Here is a 25,362-nt window from a genome sequence, read left to right as displayed (position 1 = left end):
TTCACTTACTCCAAATGTATCACTCAAAAAATGTTTAGATATTAGTTTTTAGAGAACATTTTAGAGGACACTTTAATATATAAGACAGATCTATTTTTTTAAAGGGTACATATCTATTAACCATGCAGCTAACACATGTTCTGGATATGATGTACTTTTTAAAAGTAAATGTTCCAAAATAAATGAAATAACAAATTATAGATGTAATAACATATAATCCTGGAAAATAAAAAAAGCAAAAATGTTTAAATCATCCAACATCCTACTACCCAAAATCCACAACTTTTAAGATTTTCATTTAATTTCTTCTAGACATTTTTCCATCATAGGTTTTTGTGGAGGGTTGTTGGGACTTCTGTTTAACTAAGAGTTTTAATCATATCACGTACGCAATTCTACATCCTGATTTTCCTTCAACATTGTCATAAGCACTTTAATACATTTTCTTCATAAATATTTTAACGGCCAGTAATATATTATCCAGTGGATGTTCCATAACTTAACCCTTAAAGTTATAGGAAATGCACCCTTAAAAATAATTCCACAATACATATCTTTTCTAAGTAAAGCCTCTCTGTATTTAAAAACATTCCTTTGATGGCTCCTAGGTGGTTGCTACATCAAGGAATATGATTACTTTTAAGGCTCTTGATACATATGTCTAATGTAACATAAGAGTGTGACATTTTTGCTACATCCTCCTAAGTCCTAGGTCTTAAAAATTTTTTAGTCTAAATTTAGGCCTTTATTAAGTGAGAAATTATAAAATCTTCATTACAAAGTAAATGCTCATTGTAAAAAAAAAAAAAAAACTGCAACAATCCAAAACATTGTGAAATAAATATAAAATCAGTCCCAGAAATAAAAATTCAGTCTCCCCTATTCTCTTCCCCTCAGAAGTAGTCACATATCTTTCTAGATCTGTCTCTATTTTTATTCAGCACACACACACACAACCACACAATTTTGTTTTGTATCTTACAAAAAAAAGGAATTAAACCTGCTCAAAAATATATTCTAGACATCTATCCAGGCTATGTCAATACATACAAATCTACCTCTCTTTTAAAAAGCTACATAACATTCCATAGTGTACAGGCACCAAATTTTTTGTGTTCATCTTCAGCTTTTCCTCATTCTAAGTGATGCTGCGACAAACTTCAAACTAACTTGTATCTTCTTATTAGAATATCATCAATTCCTTGAAGTGTATCTGCTAGATGAAAGCATATGGGTGTTTTTAAAATTTTGACAGGTTTGAGCAAACTGTCATCTGGAAAGGTCGAACCAATTTTATGTTCCCAAGAATATACGAGGTACCTTTTTCTCTACATCCTTGGGCAGCTTTTAAATTTTAGCCTGAGAGCCACCCCCCCAAAAAAAAAAAACTCACTGTTTTAATTTCCATTCCCCTAATCACAAGTGAGGTTGAATTTCCCGTCATTGCTTTGATATTTTCATTTCTCTCAGAACTATTCATATCCTCCATTCATTTCTTAATTGTGTCAATTCTATTATCCTTTGTTTATACATGTTACCAAAACTTTTTCCCCAGTCTGTCACCTTGTGATGTTTTTTTGTCACACAGAAATATCAGCTTTGATGATGTTCCAACTTATCATTCTTTTATGATTTTGGGCCTTGGTCTTACCGAAATGGTCTACCCCAGAAACATTTTTCCCAACATAATACATCCTCCAACATAATAAATTCTCTTATATTTTCTTCTAGCACTTTTATAGGTGTTTTTGTCTTTGAGTTAGTTCTTTAATTCAAATAAAAGTCGTTTTTGAATATGGGGAAGTAGAATCTTTCTTTCCAAATAGTCATTTTTCCCTATACAATGCATCAAACAACCACTGCCCAACTGTTTCAAAATACCAACTTTATTATATAATAAATTCCTATATATATATATATATGTATATATATATGGGTCTGTTACTGGATTCTACTTTGTTCCATGTACCAACTTGTCTATTCTTGTGCTCACCATTTACATTACTGTACCATTACAGTATGTTTTGATATCTGGCATAGCAAATCGTTCATCACTATTTTTCCGCTTGAACAATTTCTTGGCCACTCTAGCACATTCAGTCCTCTGGACAAATTTTAGAAGCAATTTATCAAGTGTCCAAAAATAAGTCTCACTGGGATTTCAACTGGAATAACACTGAAGTTACAGTTTAATTTGTAGAGTATTGCAATCTTTACAAAGATGCCGTCCCTTCCGGAAACATGTAATGTCTGCCCATTTATTTAGGTTAGCTTTTAAATTCTTCAGGTAAAGGTTTTTACTTTTTTCATAAAGCTCTTGTACATTTGTGTTTTACTCTTAAATGTGTTCTGGTTTTGTTGCTACTGAGAAAAGAATTTCTTTTCTATAGGAGTAATTACCAATTATTTGATTATGAGTGAGATTACACATCTTTCCAAACGTTGAACAAAATATATTTCTATCCAGTGAACTATCTATCCACATCCTGCAACCACGTGTGGATTTTCATGATTTTCCTCATTGATTTGTGTGAGTTCTTTGCATGTTGAAGATATTAACTCTTCACTTATATTTGTCATAAATATTTTCCTACTTTTGGTTTAGTTTTTGATCCTAGGGTTTTGTTTTCTCTTTCTTCTTAAAGAAGTTTTAAATGTGTACATAGTCTAATACATTGATTTTAACTAGCAACAGATTTGAGGGCCCCATAGGTGCGAAGACCTGTATCTCTCTCTGTCACAACAGCTGCACGGTGGGTATTATTTTCCTCACTTAAAATAATCCAGTTCAAGTCTGTCTGACTGCAAAGCCTGTGCTCTGTCCACCTCAGCGTGCATAACTCCTTTTTCCAGATGTTTAATATTTACTTCCATATCTTCTTCCTGATTTGAAGGGCATTCATGATGGTTTGTCATTTATTACATTCCCATATACAGTTTATCTCTGGGGTGCTGAATAGGTTCCAGTGACCTGTACAGAACAAACATGATTCTACAATATGTTTAAACAATCAGATAGGGTTTGTCCCACCTCATTACTCACTATTCTGTCCAGTTCACCCAAAAAAGGGCACCTCTATAACGTTTAAACATCACATCCAGGAATACAGCCTGTCCTTCTGTTTAAGACATTCTGTCTTATCTTTCAGGATATTTTCTGGTCTCCTCCAGGCAGACCGCACTTGTTTCGATGAGGCTGTGCTTACCTGTTTCTTGTTTTTTGTTGCATTGTGAACAGAGCCTGCTGTTTTGGTTGTTTTTCCATTTAGTTTCTGCCAGGTTATTTTTAGTATTCAGAAAGCTATGAATTTTATATACACATCGTGCGCCCAGTCACTTTCTCGATTTTTTTGTCTAATGTTTTTTCTGTTATTCTCATTTTTTTAAGCCAATAGCATCTACAAATATTTCCCTTCTTTTCATTTTAGAGCCTCACCTCAGTCTTATTTCATGTATTCCTGCTTTGACAAAACTTACCAAAAACATGTTAAATATCCCAAATTTTAATTTGACTCTTGATACTTTTCTGTTAAGCATAGTATGAATAATTAGTTTAACATATGTGTGCCTTTCGCATAAAAAAGGTGCATTTTTATGCCTACTTTTTAGAAATAAAGAATTATTTATTTTTAAAATCAATTATTTATTTTTAAAATCAAATACCTATCTTGACCTTAGTTTAGCTGGTAGTTTGAAGTCAAGGTGAATTGGAAGGGAAAGACCACCTCTCTTCTAGAAAGGCCTCTGAAATGGCCTACCTGGTCTCCCCCACTTCGACTCTCCACCCCTACATTCTGCATGCAGCTGCTGGAGTGGTTGTTTAAACATGCAAATCTGATTACGTCACTCCCCTACTTAAAACCGAACCCTTGTAATGGTTTCCCATTTCACTCAGGGTGAAATAAAACATCCTTAACCTGCCCTACAAGACCCTACACGATCTGGCCCCTGCCTAGCCACACTTGCCCCTCACCCACCATAATCTATCCACACGTCATTCTTTCAGTTCCTGGAATGGGCAAAGCTTCCCCCCTTCTGGGCCTTCCTACAGGCTGTTCCCCTGCCTGGAAAATTATCCCCCATCTCATTCTACACTGACGCCTACTCACCCTTCAGATCTCAGCTCAAATCTTATTTTTGCAAAAAAGTCTTTCCTGGGCCCTCTTTCTGCAATCTAAAATTTGGTCCCCTTTTTATACTCTCTCATAGCCAATGCTACTTCACTTTCATAGCAGATATCAGTTTATGATTTTACATGCAGCTGCGTGATTGTATTTAATTTCTGATCTCCTCTCCCCCCATAGATCAATTACAAGAGAAAAGGGTCAAGTTGATTTTGCTGGCCACACTACAAACATTCATGCATGTATGAATGAAAGAAAAACACCTACAAAGCCCCTGATGGTATCTCTTACATCTTAAAACGATACCCATCACATTATTCAATAAATATTTACTGTTAAAACTCTGGATACTGCCTGCAAACTCCGTAAGAAACCATTTTACTCAAAGGACATAAAAACTAACCTGAATCTGCTGCTGCTTCAGAAAAACACATACACAAATTTACATCACTAGAAAGTAAGTTCTGTTTACATATTATGAGAGTTTTATGTAGTGTTCAAGTTGCTGACACTTTATTCACAGGCAACTAATTTTTATGCCTTATTTTTTAAGGTATGTAAAGCACAATGAAAAATGTGCTTTGTAAAATACTCTTTCAGAAGTCTAATGTATTAACAGTACTTGGTAAAAATATAGCAAAATCAGAAATTAAACAGCATTCAAAGTTGGCTATCTGTAGTATTCTGTAATATACATAGCTGGTCAAAAAAGAAAATATAAATTATATTGTAAATTAAAAATTCCTTCAGATCACAAAGGCCAATAAAATCAACATTATATACCACTTTACACTCTACAAAGACTTTCACATACATCATATGACTGAACTTGGTGGAATAGATATAGCAGGTATTATCACCATTTGTAGAAAAGAAAACTGAGGCTTAGAGTAATTAAATGTCCTCCCCAAGGTCACAGGACTTCAAAGTAGTAGAGTCACAATTACAACGGGGGGAGGGGGTGGAGGCTCCCACATGTAAATTTCTGAACCAAAGAGAACTTCCATCATAAAAGCTTAGGCTCTGTAATTAGTGTAGATTTGTGCTCCCTTCACTAAAATTTCATTTCACTAGAGAACCACAACCAAAAAAGCTGTTTAAGTATAAAGTTAAAACATCAATTGCCATCAATCCAGGAAATGGCTAAATAAACTATGGTGTACTTAAACTATGGAACATGATGCAGCAGTTCTGCAGAATAAGTGAATGCATCATATGTTAAAACTGAAAGCTAGAGTACACTTGTACTTGTTAAAACAGTCAAAGATAATACAAGTACACACATTTTGTAGATCGTAAAAACATTTTTAAAGATCTAGAAGGATACACACCAAACATAAGAGTTATTATCTCTGGGGACAGAGGTTTGTAGTCAAAGACTTTAGCCCATCTCTGTGATGTTTTAATTTTTACAAAGAAAATGCTTTACTTTGCTAATTTAAAACTAATTTTTAAAATTTAAATTAACCTGTGGGTTGAACAAGAAGGTCATTTTTCTGTTCTAAAAAGCTGTGCATCCTATCAAGGAAGTAGGGCCTCCCCCCAAAAAAGGACAAAATATTGAAACAAAAACAGTTCGATCCTTTTAAAACAATAAACTATCACAAAACGTTCCTTTAAAAAAAATAGCTCAGAATGTTTAAAAAACAGCTAGTCTCCTTTGTTGCAATAAGACAACCAATAAACTATCAACTAGAAAAGTCCGGAATAGGCTCCTCCTAGACAGATTTAGTTGCTAGAGTTCGGCAAGGAAGGTTTCACAAAGGAGCTGAGTTTTGAGGGAAATGAGAGGTGACTTGGCAGAGAGATGCGGGAAGATTAAACCAGATGGGGAAATGTCTGGGAGGTGGATATGTTGAGTTAATCAGAAGCAGGGCACAGGGAGAAAACTGGAGTAAAGTCCTGAAAGAGGAGAGGAGGTTCCTTTGGATGTGGGAGGTGAGAGGGAGCTCGACGGCGCTGCCATCCAGTTTACCTGGGTGAGAATCCGGCCCTTGTTATGGTCAAACAATGGAGGCGTCCAGCGGCAGCGGCGATCTGCGCTGGGTGCCGGGAGGGTTCCTCATCACCTGAGTAGGATGCTCGGCTGGCTCTGCTGGGACGCGAGGCGCTCTAAAAAAAAACACAACATCACATCATGCAGCCAAGCTTCTCCGCGGCACAGCCTGGCTCCCTGATCCCACGGCGCGGCCATTACCGCCTCTCCGCGGACCCGCCTGGAAAGGCTCCAAGGCGCGGCTTCACGGGTTTCTAAAGCTGTTTTGCTCCCCCTTCCCTCGGCTCCAACAACAATGGAGCCCGGCTCGGGAGTCCGGCTCCCGCGGGGCCTCCGCCCGGCCTCGCCCCTGCCGCTGCACCTCCGCCGCCGCGCACCCTGCCGCCATCTGTAACCCCCGCTCCTCGCTCCCCGGCACTGCGGGCCCACGCCGGCTCGCCGAGGCCAAAGGCCAGGCTGCCCTCCCCGGGGCCGGCCCGGTGGCCGCCAGGCCGCCCGGCTGCGCGGAGCTGCTCTGACCTTTCCCACCGATGCCCGGGCACCCGCCCCGGCTCGAGGCCCATCCTAAGTGATGGGTTGTTTTTCTTTTCTTTAATCCACTCATCCTTCTTCCGACCCCGAGCCCACTCCCCTGCCCCCGCCCCCCGCCCCCGCCTTGATTCAGAGAAGAAATAAAGAGACTGCAGCCCGGCCGCCCCACAACTCACTCCAAGTGAGGGGCTGAAGCGCCCCAGGCCGCGGACTCCGCGCACCCACCCTCCCTCTCCTCAAGGGACACCTCACAGGTGCGCCTCCAAGCCGCGCGCGCGCGCGCTCAGCACACCCAGACGCCTCCGGGGGACAGCGCGCGTGCGCACGCACGAGGCCAGCGAGCCCCAGGGGAGCGGGGGCCGCACGCATGCGCGCCGCCCGGCCCTCGCCCCTTCCCCCCTCCCCTGCTCCCGCCCCCATCGGCCGCCCGCGCGTGCCCTCCCCCCAATCCCAGGCTGGTCCCGGGTACCCCCCAACCCCCACCGCCCAGCGCGCGCGCGCTCCCGCTCGCCCGCCTCGCTCCTCCTCCCCCGCGCCCCACCCGGGCCCGCGTTACCCCGGGCAACCGCAGTGCGGCCGCACCTGAGCTTTGCGCCTGCGTCCCACCGGCCAGACCCTCCCTGCCCCTCGGTCCGTTCCCCAACCCCGCACAGCTGCGGGAGGGGGGCGTCGCCCCCTCCCGGGGAAGTGAGTATCGATCGGCCTCCCCCGCCCCTCCCCGCAGACACAGACCCGCCGCCGCGCCGGCGCCTCGGCCGCCCTCCCGGTCAGCGCGGACAGGCCTCGCCGCCCCGGCCCCCGCTCCCAGCGTGCACCGCGGCGAGCGCTCGGGTGGGAGCCGGCGAGATGCGCTCGGCGGGCGGTGCCCACTGACCTCCCTCGGCGGCCGGGCCGGGGCAGGGCCGGAGCCGGGAGCCAGCCCCGCCCGCCGCCCCGCCCATGGACCGCCGGCCCCCGCTGCCGCCCGCCCGGAGGACCGCGCCGAGTGGGGGAGCCGCCTGAAGGACCGCGACGGCCGCGTCCGCAGGTGAGGCGGGGCCCGAGGTGTGACCGAGTCCAGCCCCGCTCACCTGGCGGTACCTGCAGGGAGGCTCTGCGGGCGCCGGCGGGGGGGGGGGGTGGAGGCACCTGTCGCGGCAGAAACTCATTTAGATAATTTTTAAAGCCCTCACTGCAGGGGGAGGGGTCCTCCCGACCCACGGGGTGGGGAAGGGTGTCCCCTTGCGGAGACATCTCGGGGGGGGAAACCAAGAGGTGGAAAGGAGGGCAAAAGTGAGGCGCAGCGACCCCCGCGCCGGCTGCCTGCAGGGTCTTCCAGCCCGTTATGGGGAGGAGGATGCCCTTGCCAGGGCTCCAGTCGAGGCTGCAGTCCGTCCCCACCGCGCACCCAAGCCAATCCGAAGGGGGAGGAGAGGCAGCCCAGGGGCCGCTCCTGCCAGCCCCGGGGTGGGATTGTAGCGAGAGGGATCCGCATTGCAGGTGCACCAGGAGCGCCCGAGGGCCTGGCCCTGCTTTGTCTGGGATGCTGTGGGGAGGAGGCCGTCTGAATCCACATCGCCTATTTAAATGCGTTTTACCACCCCGTGGACGTTAGAGACCCTCCCAGATAAGTTGCATTGTCTCCTGTCCTGATAACCCTTTACGTAAGTACTCTATCTTTACAGCCCCTTTCTAAAGCTTTGATATGGGCTTTAGTTTACCCTAGATAACGATTTGCTTGTGATTCATGAAACTGAGCATAATGCAAATATGCAGCAGATCTCCAGCCTCGGCGACAGAGCTGCCATCTGCTACAGCGAGTTAGTCTAGTTTATCTAACTTACGTTTTCATGCTGACCTGTATTAATTTCAAGCTTTGATATTGAGCCGTATGATCTATTCCAATTATGCAAATGAAGTGGCCTGAGAGGAAGTATGATCGTGCTGTGTAATTCAGGTTGCAGTAATCAGTCTTATAACAAAATACAAGCTGCCAGGCTGTCATACGGTAATATATTACGCATTTCCAGAAACCTACCTGTAAGAGTGTTAAAGCTAGAATTGACGTTTTAATACTTTTAAGTTTGACGTTTACTTAAAGAGCATTGTTATTGTTTTATTAAGTGAGTTTTGTTTTGTTTTGCACCGTCAAGAATTCCCTTGCATTTTCTTGCAGTTGAATTGTAAGGAAAAGAATGCTAACATTTAAAGTGACTTTTACCTCCAAAGATGTTCTGAATTTATTTCTTTTGGCTAAATGTTCATCTTATGTGAAATATTTTTGGAGAAGGTTTTAAAGCTTGTGGTATGTTTATGTGTACATACACATGTGTTTACGTATACATACACACTATTGGAAAACCTTAAAATAAAATAGTTTTTATTGTTCCTCTGCATCATGTTATAATTACTCAGTAAATTCAGTTTAGGTATATTTAAAATCTAAAGTACCAGACAATAATTTGTGTGTATCAGATTTTTACTGTAGCACATGTAAATACAACAGTCTAACAAACAGGTTTCTTGGAAATTAGATATTTTTATTGTTAATTCTTTTTTTTAGAAAATGAATCCTTTTACTTACGACAGAAAATCACTCATGTGGGCGCTTAACTCTTTCATCTGTCATTCGTTGCATAAATTCATTTTAACATCATCATAACTTAATTGATGGAGTGCATTTGCAGCAATACTGATGTTAACAGTGTTGAGGCTTTTAAGAAGTACTTATTTTTATATTATATTTATAATTTTCTTATATTTCTGGCAAGAAAAGACGTGAGCCTTTTTTCTTTTATCTGGAACAAGGTCAGCTATAAAAAGTTCTTAAGATATACTGGGCACACTATGTTTATTAACTAAGATTAATTGTAGCTACTGGATTGGGTATCCTTAAAGGGCAGAAACTAGGCGCCTTTATATGCTTCACACACCAAGGGTGCAATAAATGTTTGACTCAGATTGACGTTCCAGACTAGTTAGGTAGGTGCTAGCTTAGTGACACCAATTTTCACATCGCCAGCTTTGACATTTAAACCTGCAGAAAGGTTGGGTAGGGAAGTGAATGTGTCCTAATTGTCTTCAAGTATTCAGGGTCTGTCATGCAGCAAAGGGGTTTTATATTTCCCGGAGTTCCAAAGAAGACAAGTAGTACTTATAGGAAGACAGACTTCACTTTGACATAAAAGCACAAGTTGCTTATGATTAGAACCTCCAGTGACAAAAGGGGCTGCTCTTTCCCTGCAGAGTTTCCAGATAAGCTGGTCCCCCGCTGGGCAGGAATGGCTACTAGGAGGTATCACACCAGCGTGGGAGAGGCCTCGTGAGGGGGGGCGCTGAGGGACTCCAGTGGCAACTGGATTGGAGGGCATTGTGGTTCTTTTTTATTTCTTACTCTGGCTTCTGCAGTGGTGGGCATGACAACATCCCAGACACCTACTTCAACCCTAGGAAGACTTTTACTGGGGTAGAGGCCACCCTGATATCAGAGGTGATTCTAATCCTACTTTGCATTTGTGTGGGGCTTTACAGGTAATAAAGCACCCTCACATTCAGTGTTTTATTTTAAAAGACTCTTCTTAAGTACGCTGATTTGTATTTCTTCTTTTGGCTTTTATTTTCTGTAATAAACATTTAATCAAGAAGAAAATTACCCTTTTCTATGAAGGCAAGCAGAGGAGTCTTTTTTTTTAAGCTCTTTTTAAAAAATGGAATGATGTCAGTCATTCTTTTGAGAGTCAGCAGGTTGTGCAGGTGAATAGATTTTTTTCTTAGCTGAAATTATTTTTTGAAAGATACTGATTAAGGGCTGATTCTTTTGCTTGCTGTGCATTTTAGTTTCTGTGTATTTCATTGCTCAAACATGACTCAAATTTCACAGCAGAAAGTCCATTCATATCCACTAACAGTAAGTTGCATTGGACTTTTTTCAGTTTGTCTACATCGTTTTTAAATGCATGTTGGCAGGTAAAACACAGCTGAGGAGAAGCAGTAGTACAGTGGACCGAAAAGATTAGGTGGATTGGAGTTTTGTGTTTGAAGAAGAAAAAGACGTGTCCCATTTGTACTAAGTGAAGTCTGGGAATGATAATTTATCAACCACAAGAATGATGCTCTATCTGTTATAACAATGATTAGGCTATTGACTGTCTATCACAATACATGTATTAAGTGGATCAGTGGGGATAGGACTCTTTGTCTGTGGCCCAGGAGCAGAGCAGAGGTTCCTGTAAACAGCAGAGAACCCAGTAAATGCTGTCTGCACAAGGATTTAAGTGGAACATGATGGTAACGAGGCCAGTTGCGTTAAACCAGATTCTGACCTCTCCAATTTAGGAAGAAGTTAGAGGGGTGAAAAAACAGTTCTGAATTAATATATACATGTAATTCATTTTAAAAAACCTTTAAAATATAGTTCCTCCCTTTTGTTCTTTAGCAGATGAGTTTGTCCCATACTTTTGTGGCTCTTATCCACCAGCTGAATTTGGGTGTGATAATTTAAATAAGACAAAGATTTTAAAATTTTGTTTGAACCAGAGATGCATCGTTTATTTATACTTTATGCACAAAAGGAAAAGAGACGAATACCAAGTTCTTCTGGTAAACCAAAAAATAAGGAAATCTTACAAGTATTTATTCCTTCAGGGAAAAAATAATCACAGATGCTACTTTCAATATTATGAGCAGAACAACACATTATCACGTAAGGCAACCAGTTAGAAAGTGGCCTTTTTAGAAGTGAAAGGTTACATTTTACAGCTCCTCACCATGCTCTGTGAAGGCATCTCACAGATGTCTTAAAAGACTTCTTTGTTAATCAGAAAACAGGAGTTTATGTTTTTATGTGAGTTTCCACACTGGGGAGCAGACTGAAATGAATACTTTTTGTGATTATCCCGGTTTACCACTTTATCAGAAATAACTGTTTGAAGCAAGAAGTCTCTACTCCTCTGGAGCTGTAAGGGAAGAGGGAATAAGTGTTCTCCTCTTTTCAAGATTCTTTCTCCTAGCCAGAGTCTCAGGACTGAGCAGTGAAATTCCATCGGCTAGCACAAAAGAATAAGCCGGAGATGCTTAAAGTTTACAATAAAGGAGAGAAAAAAGAAGAACACTTTTAATAAATGGAATTCTAGGCATGTGATACTCTGCTGCTACAATGTTTCTCTTTGTTGCCTCTTTGACAACACGTAATATATTACATTTAGATAGTATAGGATCCATTATCCTTTGCTCTTGAGATTTCCTTCCCACCCTACTTCTAAATGCACCCTGGACCCCTGTTATTTACCATGTAGGTGAGAGGGTTTATGAGGCATTTTTAAAAATCATTTTTTAAATTAATTATTTATTTATTTAGTCTGCACTGGGTCTTAGTTGCTGGCACGCGAGATCTTTAGTTGTGGCATGCAGATGTCTTAGTTGTGGCATGCAGGCTTCTTAGTTGCAGCATACGGTTTCTAGTTCCCCAACCAGGAATCGAACCCGGGCCCCCTGCATTGGGAGTGCAGAGTCTTACCCACTGGACCACCAGGGAAGTCCCTATGAGGCATTTCTTATGTGACATTGCTCACACATTGCTGCCATGTATAAATTATAATTCCCAGTATTATTACAGTACTGTTTTTCTTAAAGTTACACATTCCACCTAGAAATGAGTGGCACCATACTCTTAAAGGGCCATCTTTGGTGCAACATCAGTGTGAAAACATTAGCTCCCCAAGGTACAGTTCCATCACTGTCGTGGCTTAATAATCCAGGGACCGCCATATTTTTCTAATGGTTTCTATCTAATTTTTTTTACGATGATCAAGTGTAGGAGGTTAGGTTCCTGCCATACTCCAGACATTGAAGGAGGCTTTCTTTTTGCCCCTGTCTCTCCAACTGTCACAAGTGTCAACTCAGGTAAAGGGCACTGGTATTATTTTTCCTTCAGTGGCTGTGGCATTTGGGAGCAGATCCAGTTTTTAGAAATATGTCCTGCACGTTGACAAGAAAGATGAAGAAAGGCTTTGTTGTTTTTTAATTTTCTGTTCCCATAGATAAGTACATAGCAGAGGTTATTATGTAGGGCCTATTCTTTCCAAGGAGGGGTCAATCCTTGTCTTTGATAGTGAGTCATCTTTATCTTTTGGTTAAGTCCTGGTGACCAGACAAGAAAATCTTGGTGGAACAGAGCAGCAGCTTTCAGCCACTGAGATACTTGCTCACAGACATGCCCTATTGCACCGGGTCAGGGGAGGCGGGGACATAGTCTTTGATGACAGAGAGAAAGGCTGTGTCATCCTTCTCAGCCTCTGCATTGTGTGATGGGTTTCAAGTGAGGAATTAGTTCCCATCAAGAAAGTGCTGGAGTCAGTCTTTGACAGAAGCAGTGTTTTCAGTATAGTAAGGCTGCGGTATTAGGACCTGGTTCAGAGATGAGCAAAGCCCAACTTTATTGTTTGAGGGCAAAGGCAGGGTTTTGGGGGGAAGACAAAATAAAAATCTAAGTTGGAACAAATATGGCCAGAGGTGAGACCTTCTTGGAGACAGTTAGGAGGTGTTCTCGTGTCTCATCCACAGTTGTAGGATGGAACGCAGAGCAGTTTAGGATGATCATTGACTGAGTCTAGAAAGGTGCATTGACTTCTCCCCGCCAGCAGGCTGCGGGTGGAGTAGAGTGCCTTCCCACATAGGCTCGGGGGCCACCGGGACTGGACCTTCCTGGGCAGCTTATCATCACAAGTCTGAAACTCAAGTGGGAAGCAGATTATCCATCTCTGAGCCTTAGAGGAAAACCGAGTGAAGTTAGAAGTTGTTAAGCAGTTGAGGCCAGTGTCTCCCTACCAGAGATGCTGTGAGTCTTTGGTACGTTCGTATTGGTCGCCCACAGAACTATAAATCCCTGCGGGAAGGTTGACGTGACAGCGCAGACTGTTGAACCCTAATGTGAACCTCGTCACCCAGGCTTCTTGCACCTGTGCATGCAATGCGTCGACACCCTTTATCAATGCTGCCCAGTGATAGAGCACAGCTTCATCTAGCACATTAAAAGTCTGCCTTTAGAAGTCTCATAAGCCTACTCAGTTTTTTAGATGAAGGTCCCAGTTTTTTGTTTGTTAAAGCTCTCGTGTTCACAATCTATAGGTAGGGCATCTGGCTGCTTCCGTCCAGTTTTTGCATAATCCTGCCAGGTTATTTTTCACAATTTCGTCTTGACATTTAACCACCTCTTCTGATTCTGAATGATATAGCAAATGTGTAGGGCCTTACAGCTGTATTTACAATCTGACCTGTAAATTGTGGACTCCAATTATAAGTAGACACATTTAATGTGCCAAATCCAGAAATAAAATATTTCAGGAGTCTTTTTGATGGTCATTTGTCAGCCTTGGTACATAGGTATCTTCTACATCTGGCGAGATTACTAAATGGTCACATGAAAATCATCTCCCTGTTTGAATAAGACAAATTTGAATATATTTACAAATGCCACCCCCCCCCAAAGGAGATAGCTAAGCTGCTCTCTTTGTCTACATGCCCCCCTGATGTGAGCCTGACAAATAATGTAGCTCATACAATGCTGTTGAACTACACTGGGGAAATTGGAGCATACCACTCCTGTCGAATTATCCCTAGCATCCCCTTACATGTGCATGTACAAGGCCATGGGCACAGGAACAAGATGAGGAAATTAAATCCTTTGGAACTACTAAGGTGCTGTCTGGGGAATGCCAAAATGTCTGGTTGCAAGGACTCCCTGCCGGCCTCCAAAGGACCTTGTACCATGGAGGAGCTGATCTGGGACAAGTACAGCATGGATAAGAGCTGCCAGAAGGGACTGGTCAGTCTGACAAGGATGCCTCGTCAAAGATAGCCTTCACCGTGGTATTCATCAAAGGGAGAATGTTTCTAAAATGGCCCCAACGTAGGGTAACACGAGGACCATTAGAAACGTGAGTTCCTCCCCAAGTGAGGTGCCCTCGCTGTTTTCACAGTTGACCACAGTCAGAACGAGAGTCAGAAAAAAAGAGTAAGAAGGAAAAGCAGGATCACATGTTGCACTGGGGGCAATATGTCTTGCCTTTGGACAGACCATACAGAGGCAAGACGAATACAGATCCTTCTTTGTTGACAACAGTTTGCATACCAGAGAATAATTTTCTTTTCTGTGAGCTACTAGTCTTTTCTCCTCAATTATACACAAGTTTTTACTGATTTACTTAAACATACCTCGATTCACACATACATAACATGGTTCCAAACAGTATATTTAAATGACAGTATATTATTTAGAGATTTTAAATTGTGGTTTTAAAATGTTATCAGGCATATCAGATGCCCATTATATATCGATTGATTTTACCTTCTTAATTTGGGCTTTAAGAGTAAGTGTTCAAAAATACCTAGCAGGTGACTCACAGGGATTGTGAGGTGATAAGGTGTGTTTTCTCCTATTTGAATTTTAATCCCTTTACAAGTCTTCAGGTAAATATAAATTATTAACTAACTACCTCACTATCAGTCCAAAGAGAATTAGGGGTTTTAGAAAATAACATGTAATTTACACTAACTAATGCAGTTGTTGATACTAAAAATTTTTCAGAGAAGTGTATGGCATCTTAAAACATTACTCAGCTAATGCAAGTAGTTTCACAGGCTAACACAATGTAATATTGTCTGAGATTTTTAAAAAGCAAATGATAAAGGTACCAGTTTCTCACGTTATAGCTCATTTTAGTTGTATGCTCACGTTTAGGTTTACCCGCTCTGAAATAATGGTCGGTAAGGAATTTGGGAAGTTCAGTTTAATGTAGCCTTTTGGCAGAAATCTCACTTCTTGGTATGAATTGATATGTGTAGGATCGTCTGTCCCTCCCCTGTCAGGTCTGTGGCGGCCGGGTTCACATCTGTTTTATTCGTTGCCATCTCCCAGATGACCTCTGAGGTGCCTTGCTCAGAGGGGCTCAGAGAAAGGTGTTCTCTTCAGTGAAAGAGTGAACTGTGATCCTTTATATCCCCCGGCAGAGGGAAACAGAACCTTCATTTACATCCCCAAAGTCACTAAACAATATACGAAAGGATTTGCCCCAAGAGTATTTTAATAATTTAATTCTTCATGTGTCTTCCATGTTCTACTGGAATACCTTCTTTCTTGTTCTTAGTACAGAAGCTTTTTAAAGAAGATAAATAGCTTTTCAGTTTGCACCTGTATCTTATTTCCAAACTGGGATTTTATAACCTGAGTAATTGTTTTTACTTTGGAAGTGACCTTTTCCAAGCAGAAAACCATTTTTTAAATTACCAGCTCAACACATTTCTTTAACTTCTCCAATATATTTCTGCAAATTACAAAGTTTAAATGATGGCCCTTTTTCATAAACAGGGTTTCCTGGGTGGCCATGGAGCCTGTACTTTCATTTCTCCCAGCCTGGAAATCTTTTCTTAAAGTGTCAGTACATGTAAAATATTAAGAGTTTTGGTATGATTTCGTAAATTTCTTAGGAGTCTTTAGAAGCCTCGTAAGATTTATGCAAGTATTTAGTGGTCCTCTTAAAAACAGGAATTCCTTTGCATTCAAGAAATGTTACAGCCTTTAAACATCATCATTTCCTAGAGGTTCCCTGATTGTTTAGATCAGAGTACTCCTGTTGAAAGTGTATATTGGGTCAACTTCAATATATACATTTAATGTCTGCAGAAATATGCAGCTTTGTAACTGTAAATCTGGAGTCCCTATTTGGGGGTTTAAGAATTCTCTTACATTCACCCTCTCCATTTCTCAGTTCACTTAAGCATTCACAGAGGAAAAGCAACATCTCATACCATCCGATAACAGGAGGAAAATGATTATATTCTTAGACGCATTTTACCCGCAGCCCCTTTCTTCTGAGCAAAAGAAAGGAGATTCACATATCCTGACCCAGGACAGTGAGGCCGGTAAAGCGGTGCCTTTCTGCACACCTGCCTCACCAAGAGTTGAAGACGTGGAGAAGAAACCCTCTCCAACAGGCAACCTGGTAGTCTCTCACTGATGGTTGCCTTTCCTCCAAGGTCAGGAGCCCTCTGTCATAGGAAGGAGGCTGCACGTGGCTGGGACCTGTCCCTCCTGAGCACTCCATCACCCACGGTTTACTAGCAATCCCGGAAACCCAAGGAGAGCAGAGTAAACCTCAAGTCAGAAGGCAAAAAAGACCTGCCTCAGATTAGGTTGACTCTGACCCAGTGCTGAGACATTGGGCAGGACCATTCTGCATTGTGAGGGCCCTCCTGTGCGTCGTAGGCTGTTTTGCAGCACCCTTGACCTCTACCCACCAGGTGCCAGATGTGCCCCTTCCCCAGCTGTGACAACCCACAGTGTCTCCAGACCTCCAGTCTCCCCAAGGGCACCACTGCCTAACTCGGTCAGACCCGCAAATGGGGTTCACCAGCGGGATGCTCCCCCTCAAGTTCTGACTGCCTACACTTGTCTCAAGTCATAAAATTTACACACCAGTTCCATGTGTTCTCTGGACCAATATAACCAACTGTATCTTGCAGCAGCTGTAAAACAGTGACTGTGTAGATTCTACGAGGAAAACGAAAATCTTCCGTGGAGGGTATTCCAAGCAGGTCAGTCAGACTGCGGAAGCAGGCCAGCTCCTCAGCGAGACCCGATGGGCGTTACCTTTGCCCCTCTTTGCTGGATGATATTTATCTCAGCAAGGAGCCCCTGTCCTCCTCTCTCTCTCCTCCCCATGCTGGTAGCCGTCCGAGTTGTCACACCAGTTGTTGATCTGAACGGGCAGACTCAAACTCCATCGGAGCAAAGAATGTGTTAGTGTCTGCACTTAATTCAACCTTCTGTATGAAGAGCGCAATCCCAAGCCCCTCCTCTAACTAACCAGGAAGCCCTAAAATTTCTAGAGCAGGGAGGCTCAAGCAGGAGGGGATATGGGGATATATGTGTACATATAGCTGATTCACTTTGTTATACAGCAGAAACTAACACAACACTGTAAAGCAATTATACTCCAATAAAGATGTAAGAAAAAGGGGGGGATTAAAGGTGTTTTCATAATAAAAGATTATTTTTTAAAAAAATTTAAAAATTAAAAAATTCTGTATCTTCAAAACAGATATCTCTTTAAATTATATTACTACGATGATAAATTATCAAGTAAGGCAACCAATTAGAAAAGCAAACTTTTAGAAATTGAGTTACATTTTAAATGAGCAATAATCTCTGAAGTCGAAATGTCTTAAAATACTTGTTTGATAATAAAACAGAAGTATATATCTTTACACACGTTTCCACACTGAATAGCAGAGTAAGCTTATGGTTCTTTAACAGAACTAGCTTCTTAACCCAGAATAGTGTCTGCTTTTCTGCAGCTTTAGGAGCGAAGAAACATGCTCTCTTATTCTGAGATGTTTTTTTCACAAGCATCAAGAATAAGCACTGGAATTCTCCTGGTTAGCACTGAGCAAAAAATAGTAGACTGGAGAAGCTTAAAACTTGAAATATGGGGAAAGGAGCAGAAAAGAGCGGAAGAGGAGTTTTAACAAGTAGAATACGGGGCAAAGGATGTTCTGGCTCCGTAAGGCATGCAGGCCTTTCATCTTCACCTGGGGAGAACAGTGGAGTTCATGGCTAAGGGCATGGCGGTGGAGTCAGCCTGGTTTGGGATGAAGCCCCACCCAGCCACTTGCTAGCTGTGACTTTAAGGAAGTCCTTTAACCCTTTCAGCTTGTTTGCTAATGTGTGAGATAGGAGGAGGATGTCTCGTCGTCAGAGTGCTTATAACATGCGTAGCTTGGTGCTCCCTGCGTGTGAGCCCTCAGTACAAGGCAGTTCTGTTGTTTACTATGTTTGTGCTGATTTCCTGGAGCTTCAGGCTGTGTTGCTGCTGCACTTCCCTTCCCTTCCCTTCCCCCTGCATCATCCCCACCAGACTCAATTCCCTCTGGTAGAACTTTGGCTCTAATGGGTGAAAGCTCAACTTTTCCCGTTTCCTCTCTCTTCCATCTCAACTATTCTGAGCGGCTTTTAATAAGCAACTCAAATCCAGTCCTCGCTTTTCTATCTGATTTTATCTTCCACCACTCCCCAGAATGTTCTTTCCATGTCAGACAGTGTAATGGTCTCACTGTGACTTCCAAAACTTGATTCTCACTTACCTCCTCCTGTGTAAACCCTGCCCATCCTTAAGGATCAGCTCCAGTCCCAGCCTCTTCAGACCATCTTGGTCACTGCAGTCCTTAGCCACTCGACATTTCTTAGGCACCTCCATGTGCCCAGCAATGTGTAAGGTACCAGGAACGCTAAAATGACTGGGACATGGTCCCCACCTGCCGGGGATTCACAAAGCCTCATATGAGAGGCAGGCAGGTAATTGAGAAAGAGCTTCAGGTGCTGTGAACTTACTGAGCATCCTCAGGAGGATTTAATTATACTTTGTTTTCTTTGTACTTTGGTGGCTGAGTCTTATATCCCCAATAAGCTATAGGCATAGGACTGAGTACACAGCTAGCACTTTAGAACATATGCTGGCTTGACCTTTAACCTCGAGGTGCATATGTAAAAGGAAGCTTGGTTGTTGGGCCTGTTGCAATGCGCCTCGTAAACTCCAAAAGATAAGTTAAAAAACAAAATCAATGATGATGTTAAGCTCCTGGCCATCACCATAACCTCTTGGTGACTCGAGTGGTTTCTAGGCTTGTAGAATTCATGGAACGGTGCGTTTTTTAATTGGGAGGTTCTAAAATGAAAATAAAGACTTGTCCTTTGAATTGAATAAAGTTAGCTTTATGGAAAAGTCGCTGCATTGTCCTCTTTTTTCTCTTTCTGTCACTGACCAGGAAAAGCATCATCAGAGCTCGGCATGCGCGTTTCCTGAATTTCTGAGTTTCTGCCACCACTGAAAATTGAGAAAGCACAAAGCCAGCCCAGTTCACGCTGGCAGAGCCACCTCTTGAGTTTGGTGCCCATGTCAGCGCCAGGAACCCACACAGTCGGCCCCTAACAGGAATAACTGTCCAGGTGTAAATAAGCTGCACCCAGTGAGATCCCGTGTGTCACAGGCTCTGCAGGATGTCCTGAACAAGTGCACACTTTCCCTCCCACTTAAATTAAACTGTATTTCGTTTTTACGTGGCTTGATAGCTTTCTGGCCTTTTTATCTGCGAGCTTCCCAAAGGCATGCATGAACTAGCTCTCCTTCCTCTTCTGCCTTATTCCCATGCCAGTCAGAGAAGTATTTCCAAGTCCTCTCATGTCACTAATACAAAATACACTACATAATTGCCGGGGGGGGGGGGTGTCAGACCAGAGACTGGGTGAGATTACCACTCATTCTCAACTAGAGAGAACGCTTTCTTAAAGGGCCACCTCAGATTACTAGAGGGAGGCCTTCCCTGGGTGCCGGTATTATAGCAGGGGACAGACAGAAAGCCCTTGTTCTTCTCATGGAGCTTACATTCTAGTCCTGTAAGAAAGAGCAACAAATGACCTCATTTTAGGTAATGATAAATGCTATAAAGACGCAAGATGGGATGGGATGATGATAATGACAGTTAGAATAAAGTCCAGTTGAAGTGTTCTTGCAGTGCAGAGAGCAGCCACGGCGGGCTCCACAGCGGTGTAGCTGCGAGCCAGGGAGCGCCTGGGGATGGCTCTCCGTGTCGGAGCACCGACAGCAGCCAGTGCGTAGTTCTAGGCACAGCTGTAAACGCTTTAAATCTGCGCCGCCCAATATGGTCGCCCCTAGCCACGTGGGACAACTTAAATTTGAATTAATTCAAATCAAAATAAATAAAATGAAAAATTCCTTTTCTCATACACACCAGCTACATATCAAGGGCTCAGTGTGTCATGAGCTCATGTGGCTCATGTGTCCATGAGCTTCACTGGACAGCAGAGAAGAGAATATTTCTACCACTGCAGGAAGTTCTATTGGATCGCGCCTCCTTATTTTTTTATTTTTATTTTTATTTTTATTTTTTTGCCACGTGGAATGTGGGATCTTAGTTCCCTGACCAGGGATCAGACCCGTATCCCCTGCATTGTAAGCACGGAGTCTTAACCACTGGACCGCCAGGGAAGTCCCGGATAGCGCCTCTTTAGATCAACTCATTTAATCTTCACAACAACCCCAATAAAGTAGGTACTGTTTTCCCATTTGGCAGTTTTCCCATTTGGGCAGTTATACATAACTCGCCCAAAGGCGCATCGTTAATAAGTGGCAGGGCTAGGAATCACACTGCGGCACCCTGGCTCCGGATCCAGAGCCCGGGGGCTCATCCCTGCCTGCTGCGTCGCTCTGGCTCGTCCTTGCGTACAGCTCACCTCTGCAGTTTACTTCCAGCTGGACTGCAGCCGATGGAGACAGTTACGCCTTGGTAAAGTCTTGTCACTGGATGCTTTTAAGATTCAGCCAAGAGAAATTCTGAGCCAAGGGTTAGATCTTTCCTAATAAAAGTGTAGACCTACGTTAGCACAATTTCTCCCTCCTTAAAAAGAAATGGGAAGAGGGAGCTCCAAAGCACCAGGAGAATACCCAGTTTGTGTGTGATCTCCATAAGGCTCTGAGCTCTCTATGCCTCAGTGCATAAGGTTGGGAAGATAGTAAGTACCTGTCTCAGAGCTGTTGGATTTGATGAGAAGGCACGGAAAGCACTCAGCACAGTACCGAGCACACGGTACGCTAGGTAAGTGGCAACTCTTGTCACTGTCGGCATCGTCACTGCTGCTGCATTCTGCAGCAGCCACACTGGGACGGAACATTCCACAGGGTACAGAGAGCACCCAGAACTGACACCTTCTCCCAGAGCTGTCATGAGACCTTCTGGTTCCAAACTCCACACGTCTGGAGGCAGAGGAGGTGCCAGCCTTTGGAAACAGATTTGCATGTGGCTCATGTACCTCACGTACACTTGGGCAAAGGTCTTACTCCTCTGAGCCTTAGTTCCATAAAAAATGGGTATCGTATACGTATAGCTGATTCACTTGGTTATACAGCAGAAACTAACACACCATTGTAAAGCAATTATACTCCAATAAAGATGTTCTTTAAAAATGGGTATCGTACCTCTCTTGTGTGATTGTTTCAAGAATTAGGTGGTTAACCTATGAGCCTGGCACAGACACTTGGTAAATAATAGCCGTGATGTCGATTTTTGTGAATGATTTTCAGCTTTTCACGATTAAAAAAAAAAATGCCTTTGAGTATTTTCTTGCCCAAGTGCCTTAGACTGACCCAGAGGCTGTGTCAGGGTAGAGTGGGGGAGACGGAACAGATCTATCACCAACACCATCTCCATCAGCAAGCTCACTTTAAACTGCGATGGTCACACGCTAGAAAAGCAGGGGAAAGCCAGCGGAAAAGCATCTTGGCGCAGATGTTTCACTGAGATGGAAGCTGCTTCACACCCTCCCACACAACCAGCAAGAAACCGTGTGATCTGAGGTGACCATCCTGCCCATTATGAAAAATGGGAGGAAAAACAAATTCCACTGGCTCCCAACTGCCTGATAGACACCACCAGAATCAGATCAACCAGAAGAAGCTGAAACACCCAGCCTAAGGATTTTGGACTTCAAATGGAAAATCTGGGCACTCTAAACCAAAATTGCCAAGTTCCAAAAATATGGATACATCGTATGCTTATTATTAAAAGTATCTAAATTAAAGTGGGCCCCGAAAGAGTTTCATGATTGTAATTAATCCCATTGTGGGAGTATGAGGTCAAATACAAGAGGAAGACAAAACAAAGGCTGTCATGCAAATAGAAAAAGCGACAAAAGTACAAAAGAAAAATAGTGTCAAGGTCAAGGACAGGAAGAATGAGAAAATACTGAATTGCATCCCCTTCTTTGAAAATTCCAAATGAATATAAAATGCAGTGATTGTTTTCTTTCCCCAATTTCTTCTGCTGTCCTCCCACAGCTGACAGATAATCTGTGAAATACAATTGCCCTCCCTCTTATTTTACCTTTATTTGTTTTTAGTTATTTCTACTGGGCTAATGTACTAATGGCTCGTTTATCTAATATGATCCAAATTTGGTTGCAAAGACAAACCCTAAATTACCTGCACAGCACCTGCATACCTTGCCTCATTCTCACTGTTGTCAGCTTCATCTGGATCTCAGTATTGCTTGTTCATTTTAAATGCCAGACCTTGTGAATAGAGCAGTATTTTGTGGGGAGGTTTTCTCCTCCCCTGGAACTCAATGCGTGACTTACTAAAGAAGTGGAATATAGGATTCTGGGAATTCTCCCGATCCCTGACACAATAAAGAATCATTGTGAGTAGAGAGAACTTTATGGGAGTCACCCTAAATGTCATCAGTAAACGTGCCTCATTTATTCTACACGGCACAGGAAGCTCACAGAAAGGAAGCTTTGAAAGATGTGGATAATCTATGTCGGGACTGTCACAGCAGTCGATGGACAATCAAGAGGTCAAGCGTCCTTAGGCGGACGTGCTGCAGCCATCAAAAAGGTTCTAGGAAACGAAGATCCAGGTAGATGCCTTTTGAAAAGAATAGGTTTATCTTCTTTTAAAAATATCTGTACTCCAGCTGTTATTCCATAGGGGAAAAAGTCCCATAAAAATATTTTATCACTGATCACCAGAGGATATGTAATTACTAAAACTGAATGCTTGGCCCTGGTTCCTTTAGTCGCTGAATTGACTACTGTTGGACTGTTTTAATGATTTCAAAGCTCTCTACTATCCTTCTTCTTTAAACTTGTCTGAAATAACTCGTGTGGGCCCATTTTGTAGAAGGGCAAGTCGGGAGGTGTCTTGTTTTTGCTCGGTTGCCTAGCCAAATTGTAATGCTGTCCAAGATGACATGGCTGGGACCGGGCAGGGTTCTTTCTAGAATAGCACGAGGATAAAGTCTCTTTTCTCTATCAGTGATTATCTTCTTAGATGCTTAGTGAGAGTTTAGCTAAATATGTTCTATTAGCACTAATGAAACAACCGACTAGTTTACTTTAGTGTAAGTAATAAAGGAAAAGTATGGCTAAATTAAAGTGTATAGAGCTTTGGTTAATAATACCTTTCTTTCCGGGGACTTCCCTGGCAGTCCAGTGATTTAAGACTCCATGCTCCCAATGCAGGGGGCACAGGTTCGATCCCTGGCCCTGGTTGGGGAACTAAGATCCAGCATGCCGCATGGTGCGGCCAGTAATAATAATAAGAATACCTTTCCTTCTTTTTGTGGGCCTATACTGTAATTAGTCAGGCCCACAAAATGGATAAAAGAAGCCCTATCAGTTAAATCAATTGAAATGGTTCATCTGTTTGGCAAACCACATAGAGAGAGATTTTTAAAGCAAGTGCACACACATCTCAGCCTCGGAATACAAGTTAGGATAGTGGTCATCAGGCACTAAGGTTTAAGAAGCAGCTCCTGTTTCATCAGTGTAAGAGGACAGGTTGGCATTTGGACACCTTTTAGTTATCAACCAGCAGACAATTAAAATCTGCAGTAATCACAGTCAGACGTAGAAATGGAAACACTAATCAGATATGACCTGCTAATTTTCCTTTCCATTTAAAGGCAGATATCACTCGGTACAACTATTTGTGTGGTAAGTCGTGAGATTTTATATGTCCCTAAATTATTGGCTCAGGATCATCTTGGTAAATGACAAGGTTGTCAGAAGCTCACAAATGGCATCTCTCTTTAGTTGCAAATGTTTCCTGCTCTCGCTTCTGAAATGAGGAGATTTGGGTGATCCCAGGGCTGGGGGGCAGGGCAGTCAGCTGGAGGCTGCCCAGAAAGGGCAGGAGGAGGATGCAGCGAGAACAGGAAGGGCCAAGTGGCGCCACCACAGACCCACCGGCCACCTGGCCACCTCCTGTCCTAGAAGCAACTTCCCTGAAACAGGAAGTGCCGAGCCGACTGTGTGCTGACCTGATGCCCGGGATGGCAGCCCCTCACGGCCAGGAGATGGGGTGCTGGTGCATCTGCCTCCTGGGATGGGGTCTGCCACAGGGCATGAGCATTCTGGCCATGAAGTCGCCCAGTTTTCCGGGAGGCCCTGGGCACTCCCAGAAGGTACTGTATGATTTCAGACCGTGGGAGTGCATGTGTTTCTCTACCTGCCCACAGCCCACTCGGAGGCACTTTTAGACAACCTGAAACACAGACTTGCTTTCTTCCTGAGACGTTTTCACACAGAGGGACCGAGCCCCTACCAGTGTACAGACACGTGACATGGTTTTTAAATAGAAGTCAAATAGAAACTCTTAAAGTATGAGATAATCAGACTGCAGAGAAACACGGTTCATAAATCCATCACGTACGCCTCCAGTGACTGCAGCCTTCCCAGACAACCACGTATCGTATTTCCCTAATTGCTGATCCCTGTAATCACATCTATTACAACTTTAATGTCAGGCTGTACATCCTTTCAGAAGGAAATGGCTGTCAGTGTCTAAAGAATTGTTGATGAGCCTTATACTTTATGATGGATAATGTCAGAGAATTACAGGAATGTACAATGCATGGGGGTGGGGAGGTACTCAAGGGCTTGTCATGATCATTTTCTGCATATCTCGGAGACACTAAATTGTTGCTTTTATAAAAATTGCCTTCCCGTTAATTCTTCTTGGTTCTGGTAAAGCATCCCAAGACTACCCTGGAAAAACATCATTAAAACATCTGATACCACTTTGCTAGTGGATAGTTAGTGGTTATGTTTTTTAAGAGAAACTGCTTTATATTTTTTTCTGACTATAAACTAATATATTTTCA

General features: G+C 43.0%; 3 protein-coding genes across 12 annotated transcripts in view; 2 read left to right on the top strand and 1 right to left on the bottom strand.

Annotated features, from left to right (window-relative positions):
- ZNF664 (zinc finger protein 664) overlaps positions 1-7,538 on the bottom strand; it is a 34,342-nt gene extending 26,804 nt beyond the window's left edge. For 6 of the 8 annotated variants that reach the window (XM_061169417.1, XM_061169415.1, XM_061169416.1 and 3 more), the window contains exons 1-2: positions 6,828-6,939; positions 6,100-6,236 (exon numbers count right to left, since the gene is read on the bottom strand). The gene's annotated coding sequence lies outside the window, so the exon portion shown is untranslated. Of the gene's footprint in view, positions 1-6,099; positions 6,237-6,639; positions 6,718-6,827; positions 6,940-7,383 lie in introns of those variants that run through there. The other 2 variants (XM_061169414.1, XM_061169419.1) reach the window with 2 other exon arrangements.
- On the top strand, positions 6,416-7,682 carry LOC133075196 (basic proline-rich protein-like). Its single transcript, XM_061169263.1, has 2 exons — positions 6,416-6,510; positions 6,893-7,682. Exons 1-2 carry the CDS (start codon positions 6,416-6,418, stop codon positions 7,680-7,682), a joined length of 885 nt encoding a protein of 294 aa, XP_061025246.1.
- CCDC92 (coiled-coil domain containing 92) overlaps positions 7,176-25,362 on the top strand; it is a 30,212-nt gene continuing 12,025 nt past the window's right edge. The window contains exons 1-2 of one of the 3 annotated variants that reach the window (XM_061169410.1): positions 7,176-7,678; positions 8,131-8,294. The gene's annotated coding sequence lies outside the window, so the exon portion shown is untranslated. The remainder of the gene's footprint in view (positions 7,679-8,130; positions 8,295-25,362) is intronic. The other 2 variants (XM_061169412.1, XM_061169411.1) reach the window with 2 other exon arrangements.

Source organism: Eubalaena glacialis, chromosome 15, assembly GCF_028564815.1.
Source record: "Eubalaena glacialis isolate mEubGla1 chromosome 15, mEubGla1.1.hap2.+ XY, whole genome shotgun sequence".
Taxonomy (NCBI): domain Eukaryota; kingdom Metazoa; phylum Chordata; class Mammalia; order Artiodactyla; family Balaenidae; genus Eubalaena; species Eubalaena glacialis.
This window is presented reverse-complemented; position numbering and strand designations above follow the sequence as displayed.